Source organism: Plectrocnemia conspersa, unplaced genomic scaffold, assembly GCF_051122295.1.
Source record: "Plectrocnemia conspersa isolate PC_06_02 unplaced genomic scaffold, ASM5112229v1 ptg000009l, whole genome shotgun sequence".
In the NCBI taxonomy this organism is placed as follows: Eukaryota; Metazoa; Arthropoda; class Insecta; order Trichoptera; family Polycentropodidae; genus Plectrocnemia; species Plectrocnemia conspersa.
This window is the reverse complement of record NW_028277173.1, coordinates 26,493,171-26,516,852: the sequence shown is the minus strand read 5'-3', so window position 1 is coordinate 26,516,852 and position 23,682 is coordinate 26,493,171. Positions and strand designations below refer to the sequence as shown.

Here is a 23,682-nt window from a genome sequence, read left to right as displayed (position 1 = left end):
ACGATTCGGAGCTTCTTTATTATGTAATACATATCTTATTATGCTATTTGGCGTGAAAAACTACGTACCGTAAATTATAAATAAATTCGGTAAAATTGCCTACGTCGTCATTCTATGTAATTCGTAATCCGGGGTTGCTTGATACCTGCTAGCACCGCATTTTTAGCATTTGCGCTTAAAAACTGGTAATAAACGTTCGTATAAATTCGTAATATATTTTTTTAGGATGACGAGAGAAAGATTAATAAGTCTTTTGCGAATAATTTCTTTCTAACCATTACGACGGATGTTCTCGATGAATTACTAACAGTTATATAATATAGAGTAGTTAAAATTCTGTTCCATATGAATCAATGGATCTAAAAAGTTACATATGAATATATAATATTTATATACCAATATTTTTTCTAAAGTTTGTTTTGTGTTCCTTTAAATAATATTCTCTACATAAATTATAACTAGTTAATTTGTGTGCTAGAAAATTTTCTTTCATCTAACAAAGTGCATTGTTTTGTTCGACTTTTTCCTTCCATCCATTTGCATCTCTGTTGCAACCATCTTTGGTTTCCAAACGCTTCGAACGCATCATGCATCGCAAATCATTCATTAACGCATCTATTATGCAACTCCTCTCGAGTGTTCTTGAATAACTAAAAAAACCGTTCTGGCGGTTCGTTTTTAACCAAACCGCGTTGCACAACGGGTTCAACGACTGTTGCTTTAAAATAAAATTTCGCCCACTTCAGCTGAAAAATTTGAAGAATGCCACTAAGCTTTAAGCTTCCCAATTAAATAAACGAGTGCCTTTTATTTAACTAAATTAATCATTCTTTGCATTTCAGGAGGAACTGGACACATTGAGAGTCAAGGTCGAGAAATTGGAAACGGAGCGATCATCGCTGAAGCACGAGAATGACAAGCTGGAGAATAAGGTGAGTTGTATCTCATCATAGTTTGTGGAGATGCGCCAATTTTTCGGCGTTGACGCGGTCCATCGGTTTTTTTGATTATCAACGTTTTATTAAGTGTAATGAATTACTTAAATTGAAACGCCCACGTGCTACTATTAAGCGCCTTCGTCTGCTGCCATAAATCAAAATTAAGCCATGCATAAGCTTAGACGCATACTGCTGGAAATGTGTGTTTTTAAGATTTAATTAAAATGTGTTTATGATGTCGAATATAGATCTTGATGGTCTATACCAGAGGTCGGCAAAGTGCGGCTCCGGAGCCGCATGCGGCTCTTTGGCCTCTTAAGTGTGGCTCTGGCACAAATATCCACGGGCTTTCGCACCAGATTTAAAAAAAACAAGGAAATACGGAGCTCTAAATTCGAACGTCTTAGTGTTGATTTGAAAAATTATAATAAAGGTTTGCTAAATTAATAAATAGATTTGGCTCTCAATTTTTTTTAATCGATGTAATGTACATATTTGGCTCTTTGGCTAATAAGTTTGCCGACCACTGGTCTATACATAGGTAGCTCAAATATATAATGTTTAGTTGAACTATCTTTGAAATGTCTTGTCTCTATTTTTTATATATAATAGTAGTCATAAGTATGGATCATTAATATTAGAAACACGCAGATCTGCGTGGAACGTTCTGTAGAAAGTCGCGCGTGAAGTAATACATATTTAATTAATGCTATTATGTTAACTAATTATTTATATAAATATAAAATAGCATATTCATACTTAAAATACTTGAATCTGTGTTGTTGACATGTTACCTACATGCAGGACCGCCGAGAGCGAACTCTGGCCATGGAAAAAACAATGATTCCGGACCTCATGACAAAAATGGCATTTTATATATTTTCTGAAATCATATTTTATGCGAAATATTTTAATTATGTAGTGTAAGTCAATAATTTGCAAACAAATTTTAACAATGTTTATTGTGAAAGTACTACCTAGTAAGTCGGTGCTTTTGAAGGCAATGTTCCGCTCTTTTTATTTTTTGTATGACATGTATAAAAAAGGGCTAAAAACACTTATACCTGAAATTCATAGTTTACATCTTAAACAACTGTAGCTTAGTTCAGATTCATTATTTGATGTATTTTTTATAAAGGACCCCGGGAATTCGTCCCCTTCTGCCTACATGGCACGGTCTAATTTTAAATAAACATTCTCACTCGTCATATTCAATTAGTAGTTCATAAATATATGTTTTCCATAGGTTTTTATTGATTGTTCGACGACTACGATACTGGTCATAGTTATGCAAGAATGCCAAACCAATAATATGTAATGTAATATAACGATAAAAAGAGAAAGAAAGACAGAATAGCTGTAGATGATTTCTCGTTGATCTTTTCACATCTTGGCTAGATTTCTTCTTGATATTTTGACTGTAAATTTCTAATTTAGGGCAGATTTTCTCTTTTTATATGAAAAATTATTCCAAAGTTCCCAGTGATTATAAACTTTTCTTTGTGCGATTTACAGCTCTTGAATACATTATTTTCCGACATCAAATTTCAATCACGTGTATCTTTTAAATATGTTCACTAAAAGTCTTATCATATTTATTATTTTGAATGCTTGTCATCTTTGACGTCTCTGAACACTAGCTAAGTTTTAAATAGATTGGCTAGTGCCGGTGAAATAAGTCAATTTTTTTATGTACACAGCTTAACGAAACATACATTAAAGAGTGTTCAAATTAATTTACTATGATATACATTTAGCAGCGAATCAACATTTTAATATTAATTAAAAAAGTTTATTAATTTTTAATATATGTATTTTTTAATATAACCGAAAAAAAAACAACAAAGTTCAAGATAATATGAACTGTATTAATATATTAACAGCTTAACGACCGGTATTTATATGCCGAACTTTACTTGGTGGCCGGGCGATCTCACGGAAAAATGGCAAGCAATTATCTTTTTCAGTAAATTCCCTATAACTTGTAAACCAATTAAGATATTGTATTCAAATTTAATATGTAGCTTCCTTATGATTTTTCGCATAAATACCTGTCAAGTACGTCATTTAATCAGTGTTTCTAAACCTGTGGGTCCAATTTGTTTGAAATAATAGTTTCGAAAACAAATTTATATCATTGGCAAACATCTTACATATACAAAGTAAGTGAGACAGAACAGTTTCTTTCTAATTATATTGTATGCTTTGAGCGAAGGCCAACACCCATTTCTAAAAGGTTCATTGTTGACAATTTACTACCTGCACTTGCGATAGATAGATTGGCTCTAATCTTAGGAAAGATATTTTCTACTTAATTTTGTATTGGTTATTTACATGAAACACAAGTTAGATCAGCCCACAATATTCGCATACACTACAAGGTGTCTAGCAATTCACAAAAATATTATGATAATATTTTATTTAAGAAAGTATTATTAAAAAAAATAGTTTACGATTTTATCTAATGTTATTGTTAATTTATTATTCTTAATCTTATAACACATCTAAGCACTTTATTTTTTACCAGCTTAACGCCCGGTGTTTTTTGCCGAACTTTCCTTGGTGGCCGGGAGATTTCGCGGAATAAAAGCAAAAAATTACCTTTTTTAGTAAATTCCCTATAACTTGTAAACCAAATAATATATTTTATCGAAATTTAATTTGTAGCTTCCTAATGATTTTTTGCATAAATATATTGTAATTACGTCATTTAACGAGTGTTTCTAAATATGTGGGCCGCATAATTAAGTGATATAACGAAAAAAACTTGTTTACAAATATAATATTAAATATTTACTATAAATTACAATCAATGTTATTCTAAAATGGTAAATTGCCACTACCTGTCCCGTCTTATCAGCTTACCTTGTGCATACCTTTTAAGAATTCATCTATTAGGGTATATGACACTTTTTTTATTGTGGAATTCCCAAATTCGGGAATTCCACACAGATAAAAAAATGCATTTTATAATCGAAGTAATGCAGTATATTTAGTGTCTTCTAAACTATCGGTCGAAACGTATCGCGAAAATTTCTCTTCTCTCTGTGATCTTTTGTGATTGTGATTTTGATTTAAAAAAATTATTTTCAATCACAGCAAAATGGACGGAAGAAATTAAACCTTTTTGGAAAATTTTGATGACGCGTTGTCCAACGCCCCCAGTGATTGTGAACATAGTGATGTGTGCGAAAGTAATTCTAATTCAAGTGTACGTGAACATAGACCGCGTGTGACAAATTTGCACTCATCCAGTTCATTTTCTTCATAATGACAAATGTTTTTACACGTATCACTCAGTGTAATTATGAAAATAAATGTGTTCGAAACGGTTGTACGCAGAAAATGGACGCCAAAAAATTTAGTGAGTGCAAATTATTATTTATTATAAATGGATATTTTTTATAAATCGTTTATACAAAAATTTTTAATAAAAGAAGACGCATAACGCAGGACGCATGGGCGAGTCCTCGGCCGCTACAGAAGGTACTCTCAGGACTCGTGGGTGAGTTCTCGGTCGTTAAGCTGTTAAGAAATGTGCCATCAAAATTAAATCAAATAAATAATTTTATTGATACATTGTTAACTTAAAAAAAACATAAATAATTATAAAATACATACGTTTTGGCAGTAAAGTTAGCGTTTAAATCAGGGCTGTGGAGTCGGAGTCGGAGTCGGAGTTGGAGTCGGAGTCGGAGTCGTGAAAAATGAGCGACTCCGAGCATTTTTTTAAATTATGAAATTTATGAATTTTTAATTGCGTAATAATGAATGTGTTTAGCGTATGATTATTAAACGTGTAGAAAAACACCAAAAATACCTGATAAAATTAAACTTTTTTGAGTCGGAGTCGAAGTCGGAGTTGGAGTCGGAGTCGGAGTGGAGTCGTGTTGTTGGTAAATATCGGAATCTGAGTCGGAGTCGTGTTTTTTTTAACGACTCCACAGCCCTGGTTTAAATAGACAATCATTAAAATCCATCAAAGACAATACAGCGTATTATTTTAATAATTTATTGTAAAGCCTAATGCGTTACAACACAATCAACACCTATAAATATATAGCTAATATAACTAATGATTCATACACTAAACTAATATAATGAAAACATAAAAAGTATTTTTAGAAGTACCTGAATGTAAGGAAGATTGCTTCTTATTGTTTGATACACAAAATATTTACAAATAATCAGACAAATATTTTGTCACAATTGTTGGCAACTTAAGTCGAAATTTGATCTGCTTGTTTATTCTTTTTCACAAAAAAAAATTGAAGACGCCAATAATTACTAAATCATCATTCAATTTTGTTCATATATTTATGAGATTTCTTTCGCTCTATATTTTCAAGTCTAATATAACAATTTTCTTCTGATTCTGATAATAATTTTTAAATTCCACCGTTATTTTTGTTTATGAACTTTTTGGCATAGATAGTGTTTAAAATAATCTAATTTCCATTTAACCTGTTTTACCGACAGCGAATTGTCATTTGGAATTAGATAGACAGCAAATGCTGCAAATTACGTCGTTCATATATGTAATAAAAAGCAATATTATTTAGTTGTTACGACAATAATAAAAAATATATTTTTGATATTTATTTATTTAAAAAAATAAAATATTAATCGAATTTGATTTAAGGAAAACCTGTTAACACATTTTAATTATTACTTATAATTATATCCTCTAGTTGGTAACAGAAAAAAATAACATTGCATTATTTTCCAATGAAACACTTTTTGCGCAATTTTTTAAATATGTTTTTGATTCAAATATTATTTTTTATTGCTAATATTAATCACCAATGTTTAATTAAGCATATTCCGTGGAATATTTTGGGTAAAAATATAAGATAAATATGTACAAATAGTAGAAAGAAAATCATGTATGCAATACCTGCTTTTGTTTTCACTTCGCCAGCTAACCCTATCATAATTAAAGGATGCCGTTATTTCTCTGTTACATAACAGAATTACTGGTAACTGCTAGGTACTGTTTTATTTGTCTGAGGTAAAGCAAACGTATTCCACATCGCGCATATACAAAAATACAAAAAGTATTGAAGATATTTTTTTTTTTTTTAATTTGCGCCGAATTTTTGGCTGGTGGGTTCAACAGTTTGTACAGATTTTCTGTAGGTTCTTTGAAGTACTTTTTTTTTTAAAACTGTTTCATATATTTTTTCATATGTTTTTCCGCAACCGAGGTAATTGTGCTTTGTAGCTCTTGCTGCAAATCTATCCATGATGGTTCAAGAACTTCTAAATCTGAATTTTCTGAACTTTAATTTTCGGAAGGTATTATTATTCAGTAGCTCTTCCACAAATGAAAATGGTAGTCAAAATGATACGGATTTAAAAAATCAGTACTTCAGTTTGTAATACCGGTAGTACCGAACGTAGTTTTTGCCATAATACCGATATTACCGGTATTGCAAAAAGTACAAAGGATACATTCAGTGTCAGAGTCTGTAAAATGCGTCTATATCTACAGGGTCCTGGACCCTTAGATCCGCATTTAATAATACTACATCATTGTCAATTCTTTCTGATTTCTTAATCACTTTTAATTTTTAACTAAAAAAGAGCGGAATAAAGCGCGAAGTGTATATTAATTCAAAACATGGCGTTTTGAATTCACTTCATTTGGTTCAAAACTTAGCACTTATATTACTTTAATTCCGATTTAGAATCAATGGAAGTTACGCCGAACTCGCACATGAGAATATCGACTGAGACGAGGAATCAGCAGCTTTCTACTTTCACGTCAGTCATCAGATTTTCTAGAAGACTACGAGAATATACAATTTCTTCGTGTGTGGTCATGTTACCCAACACTATTTGACCTTGACACCCGAGCGTTGTACACCATGTGTGTTAAATAGTCCCAACGGGAAGATTTATTCCTTTTTTCTTTGGCTTCGCTTAGTTGTTAATCCTTGAGGATCGTTCCAAGATCGATACCGGAACGACGAAGATTGATAACCGGCGCTGGCGATCCGCGCTAGATTTAGAACTCGGCGGCTGCATCCACCGGTTATTTTCGTCAGCGCTCTGCTCGGTTACATGATGTCGCCGTCGGTGTTTGGCTAAATCGATTCGCGACCGGACAGTTGCCCGAGGGCCGGCTCCGGGTCCGGCGACGCAACCGGAACCCGGCTAATTTGCGGGGATGTCGCTCACTAAGGGCGCGTGGCGCTGGTTACGCTCGAAGGGCCGCCCCTCCAAATGCACGCCGGTATTGCGTTGCGCCACGGTGATCGAATTTTCGATCGGTCTGAAGTGCGTCCGAAAAGGTTTTCCGAAAGTTTTCAAAAAATTGTAGAAATGCATCAGTGTGTAAAAAGCAGCGGGAAGCACTATTATATACTACGTTTCCGTGGATGATGGTATTCTAAGAAAATGTGGATTGAAGTACAAAACTTTTGCACAACAAATAGTGCGGCCTAGTGCGTTTCTTCTTATCTGTGATTGTTTTTCGTGACTTAGAATTAGGCGCTAGGGTTTAAATAAGTGTTCCTATAACAATACAGCCATTGTGTCTAATTTAAACATTTTCAATTCGGTGCACTATAATACGGGTTTGCTTTAATAATAAAGTAGACATGCAAAGAAAAGAATATTAATATTTTTTTTATTATGAATTCACAATTTTATATTAATAAAAATTTATATATAAAAACATAAATAAAATAAAATAAAAATAAAATTAAATTTAAACAATAAAATTAAGGTGTAGTAATTTAAATATGTATATACATACAGTCATACCTCGATTTGCGCGGTAGATAGGTTCCACGAAATTTGGCGTAAAACAAATTCGCATAAATTAAGACCCATATATAAAAATGGAAGTGTGGTTACAAAATATAAAAATCCGCGTAAATCGATACTTAACATTTCATAAAAAATTGGGAGATAGATTACAAAAAATAGCGTAAAGCGATATGTAAAAAAGGACAGTGTCGTAAAAATATTATTAATTATTACTTTAAAATAACAATATGTATTCGAAAATATTACTTATATTTTAATATTCCTCTTGGTGGCTGCTGTATTATATTTTTATCTGTTGTTTCATTAAAATTGCTTCAAAATCATTATTATCAGACAGGGACCTTTTAGATTTTACCGAGGGGAGGGGTGGGGGGAAAGCTGGCCAGTCAGTAGACGTTTTTTAATATTTCTATTTATTTAAGATTCATAGTATTTTCTACGACGTAAATTCTGCTTAGAATTCACGTCAAAAGCAATAAAATCGTGACGTTGCAGTGGAAACGCTTGTCTACCCAGCGTTAATTCATACTTTTTATAACAATATTACGACTTACTATAAGTGAGAATCGAATGAAGCATATCTAAACCAAATTTTGACCAATAGGAGAGTGCAAAAAACAATTATCCCTTCTCAGAAGTCAAAAATCCACGTCAAAAGCAATAAAATCGTGCCGTCGCCGCCGCAGTGGGAACGCTCGTTACCGAGCGTTCCCACTGCGACGACGCCGACACGATTTTATTGCTTTTGACGTGAATTTTTGCCTTCTGAGAAGTGATAATTGTTTTTGCACCCTCCTATTGACCAAAATTCTGTTTAAATACACTTTGACCAATACTCTCATATCAAAAGTCCATAGTAATATTGGTTAGGATAGCTATCATATTTTTAAAACATAGTCTATTATCTAAATGCTGACAAACTATGGAACATTATGCGAGATGAATTGGCTTAGATTGTATTTTGGACTTGACCCAATGAAAGTTGGCTTAGATTGTATTAAGTTAGGTTTGGTTTTGAACAGCAAAGGTTTCATAGACATTTTAGAGCAGAATATTAGCGTCTATTAGTTAAATTATATTTTCGCTAGTAGAAATGTATATACAGTCCGTCCAAGATGTGAACGCTCATCAACACAGTATTGGTGAGAAATATAATAAAATGACCATGTGAAATTACACGTTCAATTAATTTTTCCTTTTTTGATTTAATTTGTTGAGGAAAATGTGAAATATCACTTTTTTACTTATTTTGTTTATTTATATACATATTTAACTCAAAAACTTGAAAACAGTTTTGGAATTACTCTCCAGGTTGAATATCTGTTTAATATAATATTAAAAAAGTACCGATAGAATATTACAGGAATTGTTTTATTGATTACAAACTTACACAACATGACAATAATTTATGATAAAAATATAACACATTTTAATTTTTAATTCGATTTCCAACGTATGGTATTAGTAACGTTCTCCTATCGGTGTAAACAAATTCGCGGAAAACTGTATATGTATGCATGCATGCGTACACGCACCCTTATTTCCAACACAACGATGATGAGCGTTCACATCTTGGATGTATCTACTGGTGAAAATGTATTTAGACTTCACTGAAAAATACATATTCACTGCAACATTTATACATCGCATGTGTATAAATAATGTAAGTATGTAAATGTATATATTACTACATTTGAAACAATTGAAATAATATAAGCTAACTAGCACTTGCCAGATATATTTTATTTCTGTTTTTTTAGCTTTTAACTTCTGAGAAGGGACAATTGTTATTGCGCTTACTTTTTGATGTGCTACATTTAATTTGTAATATTATTTTAAAATGTAGTGGTGAAGCGCTTGGTAACCGGTCGTTCCCACTGCTACGGCGCCGATTTTATTGCTTTTGACTTCTGAGAAGGGATAACTGTTTTTTGCGCTCTCCTATTGGTCAAAATTCGGTTTAGATGTGCTACATTATTTTTTTAATATTATTTTAAAAAGTCGTAGTATAAGCGCTAGGTAATTGATGTTCCACTGCGATGGCGACGACGCGATTGTATTGCTTTTGACGCGAATTTTTGACTTCTGAGAAGGGAAAGTTGTTTTTTGCGCTCTCTTATGGTTCAAAGTTCGGTTTAGAAATACGATTTTCACTTATTGTAATTCGTAGTATTGTTATAAAAAATCTTAGTATGAAAACAAGATAAGCGTTTCTACTGCGACGGCACAATTTTATTGCTTTTGACGTGAATTCTAAACAGGGACGTCATTGGGGGGAGGGGGGAGGTGGTGATCGGTCGTTTTCTGTATTAAAATGAGTTAAAAATTATTTTCGAAATTCTATAAGTCAACTGCATTTAAATAATTTATTGTTGATGTTTAACAAACGTTAGATTATTAATATATTATCAATAAATTCTTTAAATTTAAAGCGAGAAAAGCTTAGTATATTTTTTTACATTTTATGTTATTATTTTTACTTGCATTGTTATTGAAAAAATAAATAATTAATACTTTCATTGAAACGTCTTCAACATTAGTAACGAGATATTTGTGATATACGCATTATGATTTTTTTTTTTTTTTTTTTTTTTTTAAATAAATTTTGTGGCACTTATTTATTATTCGAAAAAGAAGACCTCCATAATTACGTTGTGCTTGGGACCTCCCATGTGCTTAATCCGCCACTGTATGTAATCAAAAATATCTGTGTTGTTTATACTGATTTTTTCTCGAATTTTCCGATAATATATTGCTGAAACTTTGCACACTGATTGCTTTGAATCAAAGATTGTACTGTGTTAGGAATATGAAAATCAATTGACTTTTTTTCTGGAAAACCTATTATTCGGACGCATTATGTCATCGTTCGGTCACCGCGTGCACGTTAATTTATTTTTTGTTGATTTTTAGTTTAGACTTTGATTTCCCAAGCTCTGTGCGAAAACTGCTGTGTATCCGTGGCTTTCTAACGCATCATTAACCCCTCCGTTCTTCCATTTGCTCTAACATCAATCGATCGCCGTCGGATAACTGCATAATTGGTCTTGAAGACCGTTTTAGCCGGGAATTGGGCGAGCGCCTGGAAATAGCGCCTCTGGATGTTTATTTTTCCATCGAGAATCCAGACGATGCAAGATCGGACTATCGTTGATTGACGTCAACGGAGACAGGCGCTTTCCACTTGCGACCTTCCGCTTTTCTCTATCTCAATCTACGACTTAATTTTTCGGTAATGTTTTAATTAAAAGATTTGTCTATTTTTATCGTTGTTTTCGATGGTTTATTATCTCAGTCTTGGCGTCAGAGCTTTCGTTTTTGCGCGCTCTTCAAATAAAATATAAACTAGCTGTCACACACGAGCACCCTTGTTTATTCGGCGCCCGATTGTATTGAATTTCGCACAGCTTGCCAAGTTGCAATCTCTCCGTGTGCTGTTGTGCCTTTCGTTTTGGCAAACAATTGTCTCTTCAAATCGATGAAGCTCGTTTCGCAACTGCTATCTGGCTGGCGCGAACCGGCGGACCTTTCTTTAGCCTACTTGCGCGATAAAATTACTCGCAGAAATATTTTTATTTTCTCTGACCTTCTTCTATTCTCGCATTTCACTCCCAAGATTCACGGCCGTCTAACCGAGCTAACCCTTCAAACTGTCTCTGACGTCGGGAATTCGACTCTCCGGCCAAGTATCCCATAGCGCAGTTGTTTTCGCACTCAGTTTTCAAATCTACCCACAGATCATAAAGTCAACAAACGTTTCAGGAGTCTTAGAATAATACAACAAGATGCCACTAGCGCCGTCAATGCTGCTCAACCACCAAGGCGGGAGTCGAACTCCCGCCGCCAATCACATTCAAAACGGATTCAACGGCTTCAACGGGATCAACTCACCGCCGCTGTCGGAATCATCCAGATCGCCATCTAGAAGCCCCATCTCTTTAATGAACGGAAGTAGACTACCTCCGAGTCGGCCCATACTTCCACTGAGAAAATCAAACACTTCTCCTCTTAACCTCTTGACAAACGGAAGAAGCGACTTGAGGCCGCCCATTCCGCCGTTAAGACCGTTTCATACAAAGCCGTTGAAAGAAATACACACCATACCGCGCTTGACTAGAAAGCCGCTCTTAGACAGTAGAATCCTCGTGTCTAGATCGCCGAGTCCTGCACTCTTAGAAGCGAGGAAATTCGCATCGCAATCCATAGAAACTGGAAACATTGCGGATTTACACACAAAAAAGACATATTCTAGATCGCCGAGTCCACTATCGCATAGAAGCTCGAGCAGCAGCTATAACACTTGCAGTGGATCAAATTTTCAACACCACGATTCAGTCAGATCTTTGAGCGTTTGCTCTTCGAGAGTATCGAGATCTTGCACGCCTAGGAGAGTCTTTCCTCAGTTCAGCTCTAACGATATCAGTAAAGACATAAGCGAGATGAACGCTAAAGAGCAATCTCCTGTTATATTCGATGCTAATCTAACATTCGTCTTGGGATGCGATAAGCAAAAGGTCAGGCAGAACTTCAGGCCGACTCCCGCTCACATGGACGAATCGACTGCGTCCAGTCACTTGAGCGCCAGAATTGAAGATTTTCTTAAAAGGACCGATCACGTTATGGACGAGTGGAGAAACTTGGGCCATAAAGACGATAACGATATGAACGTCCAAGGTTCAAGATTAGGAAAATCCAAGAGCGCCGCTAACATTATGATCAAGGGTTTCCAGCTATACTCGCGCTCCGGTAGCGTCTGTCGTTCCGGCAGCTTCATCAGAGATTACTCCGAAGACAGGACGACGATATCCGAAGTAGATGAGGTGATTGATCTGGTTTACTCGCATGCGTGTTAATCGTCGGATCAAAGCGTTCCATATCTACTACGGAACACTATGATCGCGATTGTTTTCCCCCATTTCTTTTTGATCCGCTATAAGATAATACTACGCATTTTTGTGATTCATAAATAATGACGTCGCGCTTGAGTCATCAGCGCACAGTTTCCCGAATTACTCGTCTCTTGGCAGCAGAACGATTTAGGATTTCCCGTCAGTGCGATTTTTTTAACTTCAAGATTTATTGTCGTATTGACTAAATTTACAAATTGCTCCAGTAGCGCGCTCCTTGAATTATTAATAATATTATTGTCATTTTTTCGCGTGATGAGCAACAACGACAAACGATTTCTTGGCACTAATATCAGAAATTCTATCCCACACTCGACGCAATCGTAAATGTTTAGAATACCAGATTCGTTTCAAAGATATTTTTTTGCACAAACAATAATAAATCTAGAGGATTAGCTGTGTTGCTTTGAACGTTTTTGATTTTAAACGATACATGAAACAATATGTTATCTTGATTAAATAATAGTGATTTATCAAGGTTATGCAAGGAATTTCATTTCAAGATTGGCGTAATGTTATAATCACAAGTTTATTTTATATCTATATATGGTTTTCTATTAGTATTTGTCATATTTTATTTATTTTTGATGGTCCAAAATTTTATATTGTATTATCTGAATACAAAAAAATAAACAATTAAATGATACGAACCAGACCAGCTCCTCTTAGCCGACATTAAACAGGTTAATGTTCAATGCCAGCGTATCCAGATGGCAATGGCCACAGGGAGTCGGCAAGTTCAGACGTCGTACCCCTAACGGCGTCAAAAGAGTTTCCAAAACTAAAATTCATCGAGAATAGTTTATTTGTCGATAGCATTCTTTAGTAGTTTGAAGAAATTCTTAGGGACATACAACTTTCTGTGAAAACTCAGCGAAGCGTATCCCAACGCTCTTAAAATAAAGGCGCTGGGATATAATAATATGTTTCGATGTGTATATACTTTTATATTATAAATAAAGTACTTAGAAAATTTAAATATTTCGTATGTTTTAAAAAATTTTAAATGACGGTTAATATGTTTTGGTTTTAGTCAGTTTGAAAGCCCTACATATACACAACCGTATGCTTGATAAGATTCCCATGTCATCTGGACGAAGTACCGTTACACGAAAGAGTTCGTTGCATGCAACACCACTCCCACTTTAATTTCTAAGGGATGGGCGTCAGTTCTGGATTGTTAAATGAAGAATTTGATTAACCTACAATACCACTAACTTCATACCATAATTTCACTACTTATGTATCTGATTTTTTTTAATTTTGTGCAGAATTTTAACGATATTTTAAATAAATATAATTATTATAGTCATTATTAAATGTATTCCTACTATTTTTGTTTCCAAAAGCAATAAAATATTTATATTTAATATAAGAAAAGAGCATTATTATATAATAAAAATCAAATGGTAAATATTTCTTTAGAAGGGCAGGGTAACACCCCCACGGTGTATGGCTGAGAGGCAAATAGTAGTGGATTCTAATTAGAATGTAACGGTAAACCGTCGAGCTCGATAGGGAATCTTATGATGTCAACTGTATAGCCAAATATGTATAATATAAATTATAAAAAACATTTTTATTTTTATTTATTTTATATAATGTAACATATTACTAATCATTTATCTCGCGATTCTTAAAAACATTGAATGAAAATAATTTGTAACATGAAACTGAAGTATGTACTGAGCTTAAAAACATTGTACAGTAAATTTATGCCACAAAATTAAGATAATCAGATTTTTATTTAAACTGTAAAAAATATTATTATTGCGATATAAATGCTGCCGTAGTATAAATTAGATCGCCATAAAACTTTTCTTAAAAATATGTTTTTTAAATATTTCGGCTAACCTAGTCAGTCTGATCCGCCGCATTGTTTCAAAAGTGCGGTTATAAAAATCTAGAAAAAATAGAGAGGTAAAAAATATTCTTATAATAAAAATTGAATTAAAAATAAATTTATTTTTTCAATTTTAAATAATTATATAAAGAAGCTGGAGGATAAAATGTTATATTATATAAAATAAATTTAAAAAAAAATTTAATTAGAACATATATGGGATTTAGCGGTTTTTGAAGATACGGTAACTGCCGAAGTCTAATGATTTTTTAGTTAAAGTTATTTAGTCATCTTGTTTCAAAATGCCGACCATTAAAAAATTATAGTTCTAATAAAAAAAATTCAGAAATAAGTAAGTAGGTAAAAATATTTTTTAATGAAAATGAAAATTACATAAAAAATGCACAATTTTTTTTTTATAATTTTGTACTGAATCTGGAGGAAAAAAATGTTTACACTCAAAAATTAAAATATATATTTTAATAAAAATATTTTTTTATAATAAATATGTATATGGGATTTAGCGATTTTTTAAGACAACTGCCGTAGTTTTAATCAGATCACCAATTTAAATATAAACACAAAATGCCAAAGCACATCTTGCTCTGACGCATAAATTTTATCTATTAATTTAACAGCTCCAGGTCCACGAGTTTTATATTAAAAATATATGTTTATAATTTATAATTTTTTTTTTTTTTTTTTTTGTTAAAGGTGTTTATGTACTTTGACCTAAACTTAACGTATTTTATGTTCTTTTATTATTCTTATTTTTGTAATTCCTCTTAATTTAGCTAATCAATCGTAAATTGTGATAATGGTAATTAACCAGCAACCAATGAAATGTAAATATATATGTTTATAAAAATGTATTATTTAATTATGTAATAAACAAAAATTAAAAAAAAAAAATCAGATCACCAACAAAAATTAGCCCTTGAAAATATCTCGGCTAAGTTTTTTAGCCTGCCTCATTCGCCATTTTATGGGAAAAAAGCGGTTATTAAAAAATGTTTTAGAGTTGAAAGTAAAGAGGGTAAAAATGTTTTTTTATTAAATATAAATTAAAAATTATACAAAAATATTAATTTGAATCATACACGTGTATATGTATTTATATGGGATATAGCGGTTTTTGTGGACGGGATTTCTTTAAAATGTTTCTTAAAAATAACCTTAATAAATATTTTGGCTAAGTTTTTAAGCTAGCTTAATGTGCCATATTGTTTTAAAATGGCGGTTATAAAAAAATATTTTGTTTCAACAAATAAAAGAAGATAAATATAAATAAAATAAGATGAGGGTTAAATTGCTTTTTTTGTATAATATTAGTTAAAAATAAATTTAGCATATACATTTGTATGTCTTTTTATATGGGATATAATGGGTTTTGAAGATACAGCGAATACCCTAATTTGTCGTAAGCCTGATCCGCCATCTTGTTTCAAAAAAGCGGGTATTAAAAAAAAATTAAAAAAAGTAGTCAAAAATGTTTAATAATAGATATAAATTAAAATATATTTTTTTTACATAGTAGGTATACATACATATGTATATCAGTGACGTGCAGTGACTTTTGAAACAGGGCATGTGGTCAGGGGAGGGGAAACAAAAACTATATTTGATGAACATATTATGTATTTATTTTTTGAAAATTAATTTTATTCGACGCTCTTATTATTGTCTTTCATTAATAGTATAAAAGTTTTTTTTCGATTGACAATCTATTCCTACCTTGACTATTTATAGTGAATTATAGAAAATGATCTTTCTAGAGTACGCTCGGGATAAGGATGCCGGTTTGTTATTGTGTGCGTGTACATGTATGAGAGGGAGAAGCGATGTAGCGTGTACTTTGTTGTCTCGCTTTCTCTTTTAAAGACAGTCGCTGATTCGTCAACGCTGGTATTCGTCATTAAAGTGCAGTGTGGCACAGAAGTTCGATCTTCTCTAGTGATTTATTTTAAATAATTTTGTGTTGATATTGGTTTAACCCAGATATGCCCACTGTCCCATGGGTAGGTCACTAAACTCGTGTCACTGTTTTTTATTTATAAATTAAATTTTAAGAGAACAAAATTTCTTGGGCATATCTGGGTTAATTGGTATCAAGGCTTCAAATATACACTGTAAGTTATTCGTTCTCTTACCCGTGGATTAAAATATTTTAATTATTTTTCCATTAATCCATACGTTGTTGGTTTTTTTACACTATTCTCCGTAAGGCTTAAAAAAGTTATTATTCTTATCGTTGCGCCAATGATAATTTTTTAATTTATTCAATGGACTCTAATGATTTAATAAAGTCGTCGAGCCATTAAACAATCTGCGAATAATTTCTTTCCCCATTTTATATCTTTTTGCTTTTGAAGAATAGCTAAAGACTTCTTTTGCAAATATTTAATTAATGACATCAATGTCTGGTTTCTTCGATTATATAATATATTTTTAATCGTCCATTGAAATTTCCAACTTAGCTCAGATGTATGTATGTTAAATAAACATATATTTTCTTTTAAAATAAAAAAATTCAATATTCTGAGCGAAATTGTTTTGAGCCACACAGTTCACGCACACAATAACAAACCGGAATCCTTATCCCGAGCGTACTCTACATAAGCACTTGTCATAAACACGTTGTATATGTATGTCTGTACAATGTTACTTATATACAAACATACATATGTATATAGGAAATTATAATTTTTATGAACACGATAAATACTATAGTTTTAATCGGAGTTTCTTAAAACTTTTTACAAAATAACCTTAATCAATTCCTTGGCTAGCTTTATCCGCCATCTTGATTTAAAACGGCAGGCAATAAAAAAATGTGTAAAATGTTCTATAATATAAATTAAAATAAAAACTTTTTTTATATTTTTTTATTATTATTTATTTTTATATTGGTACTATTTTTTTCTAACATATAATTTTCGATTTTATCATTTATACGACTGATCACACAATTTAATAATTGTACAACAAAATTGATAAGTATAGTATTTGATTGTAATTTTTACTTTACTAAGATAATAAATACTAAGCATTTTTTGTATTATTATTTTACAGATTTTTAGTTTTAAAAATCCACAAATATAACATAGAAACATAAAGTAAATGAGGATCATGTATTGTAGTTCATAAATTATAAAAATATGTTGCAAAATAATTTTGAATATGAAATCAAAGCAAATGCTTAAAAATATTAATTTTTATATTCTTTTTTGTACAGTGAAAGTAGCATGAAATTCTAGTCAAAAAGCATTGCTCAACCGGGGATCAGTCCCGAGCAATATAAGACAATTAATATTATGGAATTATGATCTTAGTTAAGAATGCAAGAAAATCGCTCGTGTATCAAGCCCTGTTACTATGTGCGTCGACCTTGTAGCAAAAAAACGTTTTTTCGCAGCGATAAACACATAGCTTGTAAATTATATGCAATTTTCACATCAAACGCAAACATTTAGGGCATCGGGTCATATCAATAAATCCGCACAATCCTTGGCTATGATCCAAAAACTCAACACATTGATATTTAACATCGAAATGATCTATTCGCTATTGTGTATTTATATAATATATGGTACTTTTAAGCAGTTTTCGGTGCTGATTAATATATTTGGCTTATCTTACTATTGACCACGTGTATTAGCATTTTTCGTCTTTTGGCATGTTCTCACGTGGTGTCATTAGCACCTGGGCGCGCGGGCGTAGGATTACGAGGTCGGATCTTTCATGAATGAAAACGTATCACCTGGCACGACCGCTGATCGTATATTACGTGAACGTTAGTATTCGGATGAGATAATAAAGTGCTGTTTATCTTTTTTTAATGAATAAAGAAATACAGGAATTCACTTTACGTAATTAATTGTGCCCTTTTTAATTTATGAACACTTGCACAACATGTATCTTGTTCACTACCACTGACGTTCTTCAATCAAGATGTTTTTCTTCTTCCTGGTATATTGTAATGGATGTTGATATCACGTGACCGAAGTATGCCTGTATATTCTGTAAGCGTCTACGCTTCCACTTCATATGGAAGGAAAGAGTTTTATTCATGAGGCGTTCTTAGTATGTTAAGATTTATTATTTTAGATCAATCTGATTACACAAGATTGACAACGTCTACGATCTTCCGACACGACCCTCACAATGTCTCGCGTTAATCTTTGCGCTCAAGCGATGCAATTATTATTCGCGTATTATTAACAACTAGTTTGTCCCACGGTCTCGATCCGAGTGATCATGCGATGTCAGCACTCCTCAGCAGCTAATCCAACTGCGTTTTCGCTTTCAGTTATCGGAGATGACTGCCGAGCTGGCGGTGGAGCAAGCCGCCGGATCTCTGGCTTCGGAGAGACTCAGCGCTGAAACGGCCGAAAGACTTCGACTGGAAAGGGATTTGCAGAGCGCCAAGATAGCCAACAATTCCCTTCAACACGTGAGTCTCGATCGAACATACCGAGATTTAGACCGCTTTGCTATTACTTGTGTTGATATTTCAGTCATCTGAGCGTTTGGAGACCGAGTTGATGTATGCACGTGCTGAAACCAACGGCTCAGTTGCTAGTGAGACGGGAGAGGGCGGTGCTGGATCGGATTCCGAAGGCTCAGGAGACGGCGGAAGGTATAAGAGGAGGCTCCAGGTGGCTTTAAGGGAGCTGGAAGCTGCCAGGAGGCAGCTGCGCCAACAGCATGAAGATGACCTCGAACAGCTCGTCACACTCAAGAAGCAATTAGAAAAGAAGGTATGTACGCATGCATGATGTTGATAAGGAGAGTTCAATACGTATAGACATGCAACCATTTTGTCTGAATTTCAGGCGGCCGATGCTTACGAAGAAGCAGAAGAACAACGCCAAGTGGCCGCTCAATGGAAGCGCAAGGCTCAGAAGGCTGCGAGCGACGCCAACGATGTTCGCTTGCTATTGGACGAACAAGGAGCAAAAGCCACGATCCTGGAGAGGCGTCAGCGCAAATTCGACGCCGAATGTCAACAGGTGAAGGAAGAAGCCAGACGTGAGAAGCAGACGCGTGAACGTGTTCAACGCGAGCACGAAGCCTTGATGGCTGAAAAGTGTGCATTGGAGCAAATGTTATCGGTACGTATCATTATTGATCTGATTGAATACAAATAAGAGCTGCTTACTAATAATATGAATAGGACGCTCGATTGGAGCTGGAGATGAAAGAAGAGAAGCTTTCGAGCACTCAGCGAGAGTTGGACGATCTGACTTTCGGTGGCAAGACTGAAGAAGAAGTCGGCGCTTTGAAGAAGATAAAGCACGATCTTGAAAACAAATGTCACGATCAAGAAGAAGAACTGGACGAGCTCGCAGGACAAGTTCAGGTTAGTGCCATATTTTTTTGATGCGCCGTATCATCAATGCCGTAATCTACATATATATATTATTGTTCTAGTTATTGGAAAGTCACAAAGTAAGATTAGAAATGTCATTGGAGCAGCAAAGGAAAGCTTCTCGTTTAGAAGCTGCTCAACGAGATGAAGAATTAGAAGAAGTCAGAGCGCAAGCAGCTAAAAAGATTAAAAGTATACTTTTTTGTTTAAGAATAAATTTAATTTATATGATTTAACTAATTTAATATTTTTTATCAATAGCTTTGGAATCGCAGCTTGAAATGGAACACAATGAAAGAACTCTCGTTTTGAGAGAGAGACACGAATTAGAGCGTCGCTTAGCTTCTTTGGAAGAAAGTGCTCGCGCCGATGCCACCGAACGCGATCAACGCGAGCAACGAAACAGACGAGATCTCAGAAGGTACAAGGCTCTCGCTCGAGACGCTCAAGTCGTTCTTGAACGAAGAGAGCAAGACGCCGGAGCCAAAGCGCAACTGAGACAATTGAGAGACAAATTGGACGACGCGGAAGTTGCTCTCAGAGCGGCGCAGAAAGCCAGACAGGTGGCCGAAGCCGAATTGGCTGAAGCTCAAAGTTTCGCCGAAGAAGCCAGTAGGGGAAGGAGAGAAGCTGAATTGAGGGCCACTCAAGCTCAACGCGAATCGGCTTCGGCTCGCGCTCAATTAGAAGAGGCTGAAGAAGAAGCCGCAGATGTACGTCAGAGGTGTTTTTATTTACTGTGAGGTATTTATTAATCATTTTATTGTTAAAGGTTATGAAGAAATATCGCGCTTGTGTTGCATCACTATCAGAAGAACAGCGAGCCGCTAAAGAAGCGTCGGCTAAAGCCGCTATTGCCGAAGAAGAAGCCAGAGCTGCTCAAGAAAAAGCGGCAGAGTTAATGGCTAGATTGGCGTCTCTTGATAATGCTACAACTGTTGGACAAGCGGCACAACATGATAAGTAAGTGATGCATTCATATAGAAGTAGTTAATTGTATGATATCTGATATTCATATATATTTTTAAATGATTCAGATTGGAGCTGCGAACCAAAGAATTAGAAGCTTCTTTGGAGCTAGAGCAAACAGCTCGGTCAAGGCTAGAAGCTCAAGCGGCCAGAGCTCGCGACGCAGCATCTGCGAGCGCTCATGCGTTAGGTGCAGCACAACAACGCGAAATCACGACATCCGAGGAATTACGCAAGGTCATGAGAACCGTTAGGTGAGTGATTATTTTTTATTAATTCAATCGATACCTAATAAGGGGAACAGTAGTCTTTACTGGACATCTGTTTTTCACTGGCATCCATAACGTCTACATTTTTCCTCAAGTTATTTAAAATTATATCTTAACACTTAATGCGCCGGGTTCCAATTAACGCGCTTTTCGGGGACGTGATCGTACAACCGGAAACTCGATCTTTACTGACGTCTTTGAATATTTTAGGGCACCAAAATAGATTAATTATATTTTAGATAGTATATTATTTTAAGATATGTCGTTATTATAATTCCTTCCATACAAAATTAAATAGATAAAAAATAATTAGTGGTTCGAGATTTGTTAAAAAAATTCTTTTCGAATATCATTATATATTTTCCTAAATAGGTTTAAATACATATCACACCATAACGAACTCAAAATAGAATCGATGCCGACAAATTTTAGGATAGTCACACATGTGGTGTCGTATTTTATGTCTAATATATGGCATTCTGCAAAAAGATTTTTTCCCTTTTGCATAGATTGAATATTTATGCTCGAAAAGTTCTCATTGGTAATGTGGCAATTTGAAAATTGCTATTATTTGTCATTTTTTTCGATCGCGCGAAAATATGCCGGCCGTACGTGTGTTTTTTTCGCGTGAAAGTGTGGCACATTAAGTGTTAAAATAATAAAACTATAAATAAATTAAACTTTTATATACTAATTAGATTAATATTAGTACATTTCTTGAATTAATATCAATTAAATTTAATTGAAGTTATAAAAATTTCAATTAAAAAAAAATATTTTATATTTTTAAATTAATATAACACTATTTATATTATAATTATATAATTTACTTCTGTTAAAATATAATTTATTTAAAAAATATAGATATTTTTTTTCATTATATTTAACCCTTTCATCGCAGATGGCTTCTATAAAAGTCATCATGAAAATCGCCAGTAGTCATTGGGCATCTAAAAGTGCCATAAACCTTTGAGCCTAGTAATATGGATATTTACTATAATTTAAAACTATACCATAATATTTTTTAAAATATGGCATATATTGCTGCCCCCCCCCCTACATATTAACAAATTTCGAAATGGCGCGCAAAAATATCAGCGGCAGTGAAAGGATTAATGATAATTAAATATATTCTTATAACTTTGGGCAACATTTGGACTACAGATAATAATACAATGGTTTTAGTTCAAAGAGGATTAATTTAACCACTTCACCCTTTTATACGCACGGGCGCGTTCAAAATGTTTTTGGCGTTAGACGCATGCACGCACGGGCGCGTGTGAACTCTATATTTAAAAAAAACCGCTCTGCGTAATACCTTGCGTTACTACGCATTCTCTCATATATGCGTTTGTATCGAAGACATTTGATCCTCATAAATTAAATAAAAAAATGATACTTTTCGACAGGGGTGGCCAGCCCGCGGCTTGCTTTGAACATTTTTATTTATATATTTTTATATTTAATTTTTAGTGTTATATATTTTTTACAATTAACGTTTAGTATCATTATTATTATATTATCTATGCTTACATGTAAGAATAATAGTAAACAGAATAATAAAAACTCATTACGTTTTAATTTTTTCGCTCCAAAAAATGTCTATAGTGTATCAAAATCAAAAATATGGGGATATATAATTTTATATGTGGCTCGCATTTCCGCTATGATGCATTTCCAAAGTGGTTGCAAGATCATTTGGGTAGGTTACCCCTGCTTTACGATGTTTTACATGTTTCTATCTATGCATTCTCTCACATGTGCATTTATATTGAAGACATTTACCCCTCATAAATCAAATAAAAAAACTGACACTTTAGGATGCTAGTATTTATTTGACATCTATTTCTGGATGTCATCATAAATTAGGTAACAAAACAGAAACTGTAAGTTTCAAATATTTTCTCAGAGGATCTATTCATTCAGAACTGCGTATTATAACCAGATGGTAAAATATATTCGTGTAAAATCCACAAATATCAGAACCAAAATTTAGTTTGTTTGACGCGAATGGGGAAAAAATTAGAAGAGACACACAATACCATTGTCCAGAATGCATGGTTGCTTTATGCGTTACACCTTTTTTCAAAAATCACCATACTGTATTATAAGATAATTTTTTTTATTTGACAACAAACATTACGTATACATATACACACATACATATGTATTTCTATGTTATATTTAGAGTTTGGATGAAAAGAAACAGCAAAGAAGGCAATTTCTAATTTTTATTATTATTTTTTTTTTTTTAAAAGTGTAATAATAATAATTATAATGAATAAATAATTTTAAACTGATTTTTTTCATCATTCTCATAACACATCGCATAATAAATCGCAATAAAAAAAGGTGATTATTTTTGACCATTTTTTTAAAATAATCCCGAGGATGAAGTGGTTAAGTAATCTAGCTGTGAAGTCTGATCGGATAAAGATTGTTTTGTTTACGGTTGCTACTTTATTTCTGTTCGAATTGATTCTTTTTGAACCTTTGGTCCAGTTGTACTTCTAATATAAGAGCATTAGTCAAAGTACATTCAAACCGAGTTTTGGTCAATAGGAGAGCGCAAAAACAATTATTACTTCTCAGAAGTCAAAAATTCACG

General features: G+C 33.5%; 1 protein-coding gene across 11 annotated transcripts in view; it reads left to right on the top strand.

Annotated features, from left to right (window-relative positions):
* The window catches only part of Mhcl (Myosin heavy chain-like), a 168,539-nt gene that overhangs the window by 142,685 nt on the left and 2,172 nt on the right, over nt 1-23,682 (top strand). For 8 of the 11 annotated variants that reach the window (XM_088191291.1, XM_088191288.1, XM_088191289.1 and 5 more), the window contains 9 exons: nt 843-932; nt 18,775-18,918; nt 18,983-19,225; nt 19,301-19,579; nt 19,642-19,827; nt 19,899-20,028; nt 20,098-20,549; nt 20,609-20,799; nt 20,874-21,059. In XM_088191291.1, coding sequence (XP_088047417.1) covers nt 843-932; nt 18,775-18,918; nt 18,983-19,225; nt 19,301-19,579; nt 19,642-19,827; nt 19,899-20,028; nt 20,098-20,549; nt 20,609-20,799; nt 20,874-21,059 — 1,901 coding nt within the window. Of the gene's footprint in view, nt 1-842; nt 1,209-1,479; nt 2,785-7,049; nt 7,177-11,452; nt 12,536-18,774; nt 18,919-18,982; nt 19,226-19,300; nt 19,580-19,641; nt 19,828-19,898; nt 20,029-20,097; nt 20,550-20,608; nt 20,800-20,873; nt 21,060-23,682 lie in introns of those variants that run through there. The other 3 variants (XM_088191297.1, XM_088191298.1, XR_015810565.1) reach the window with 3 other exon arrangements.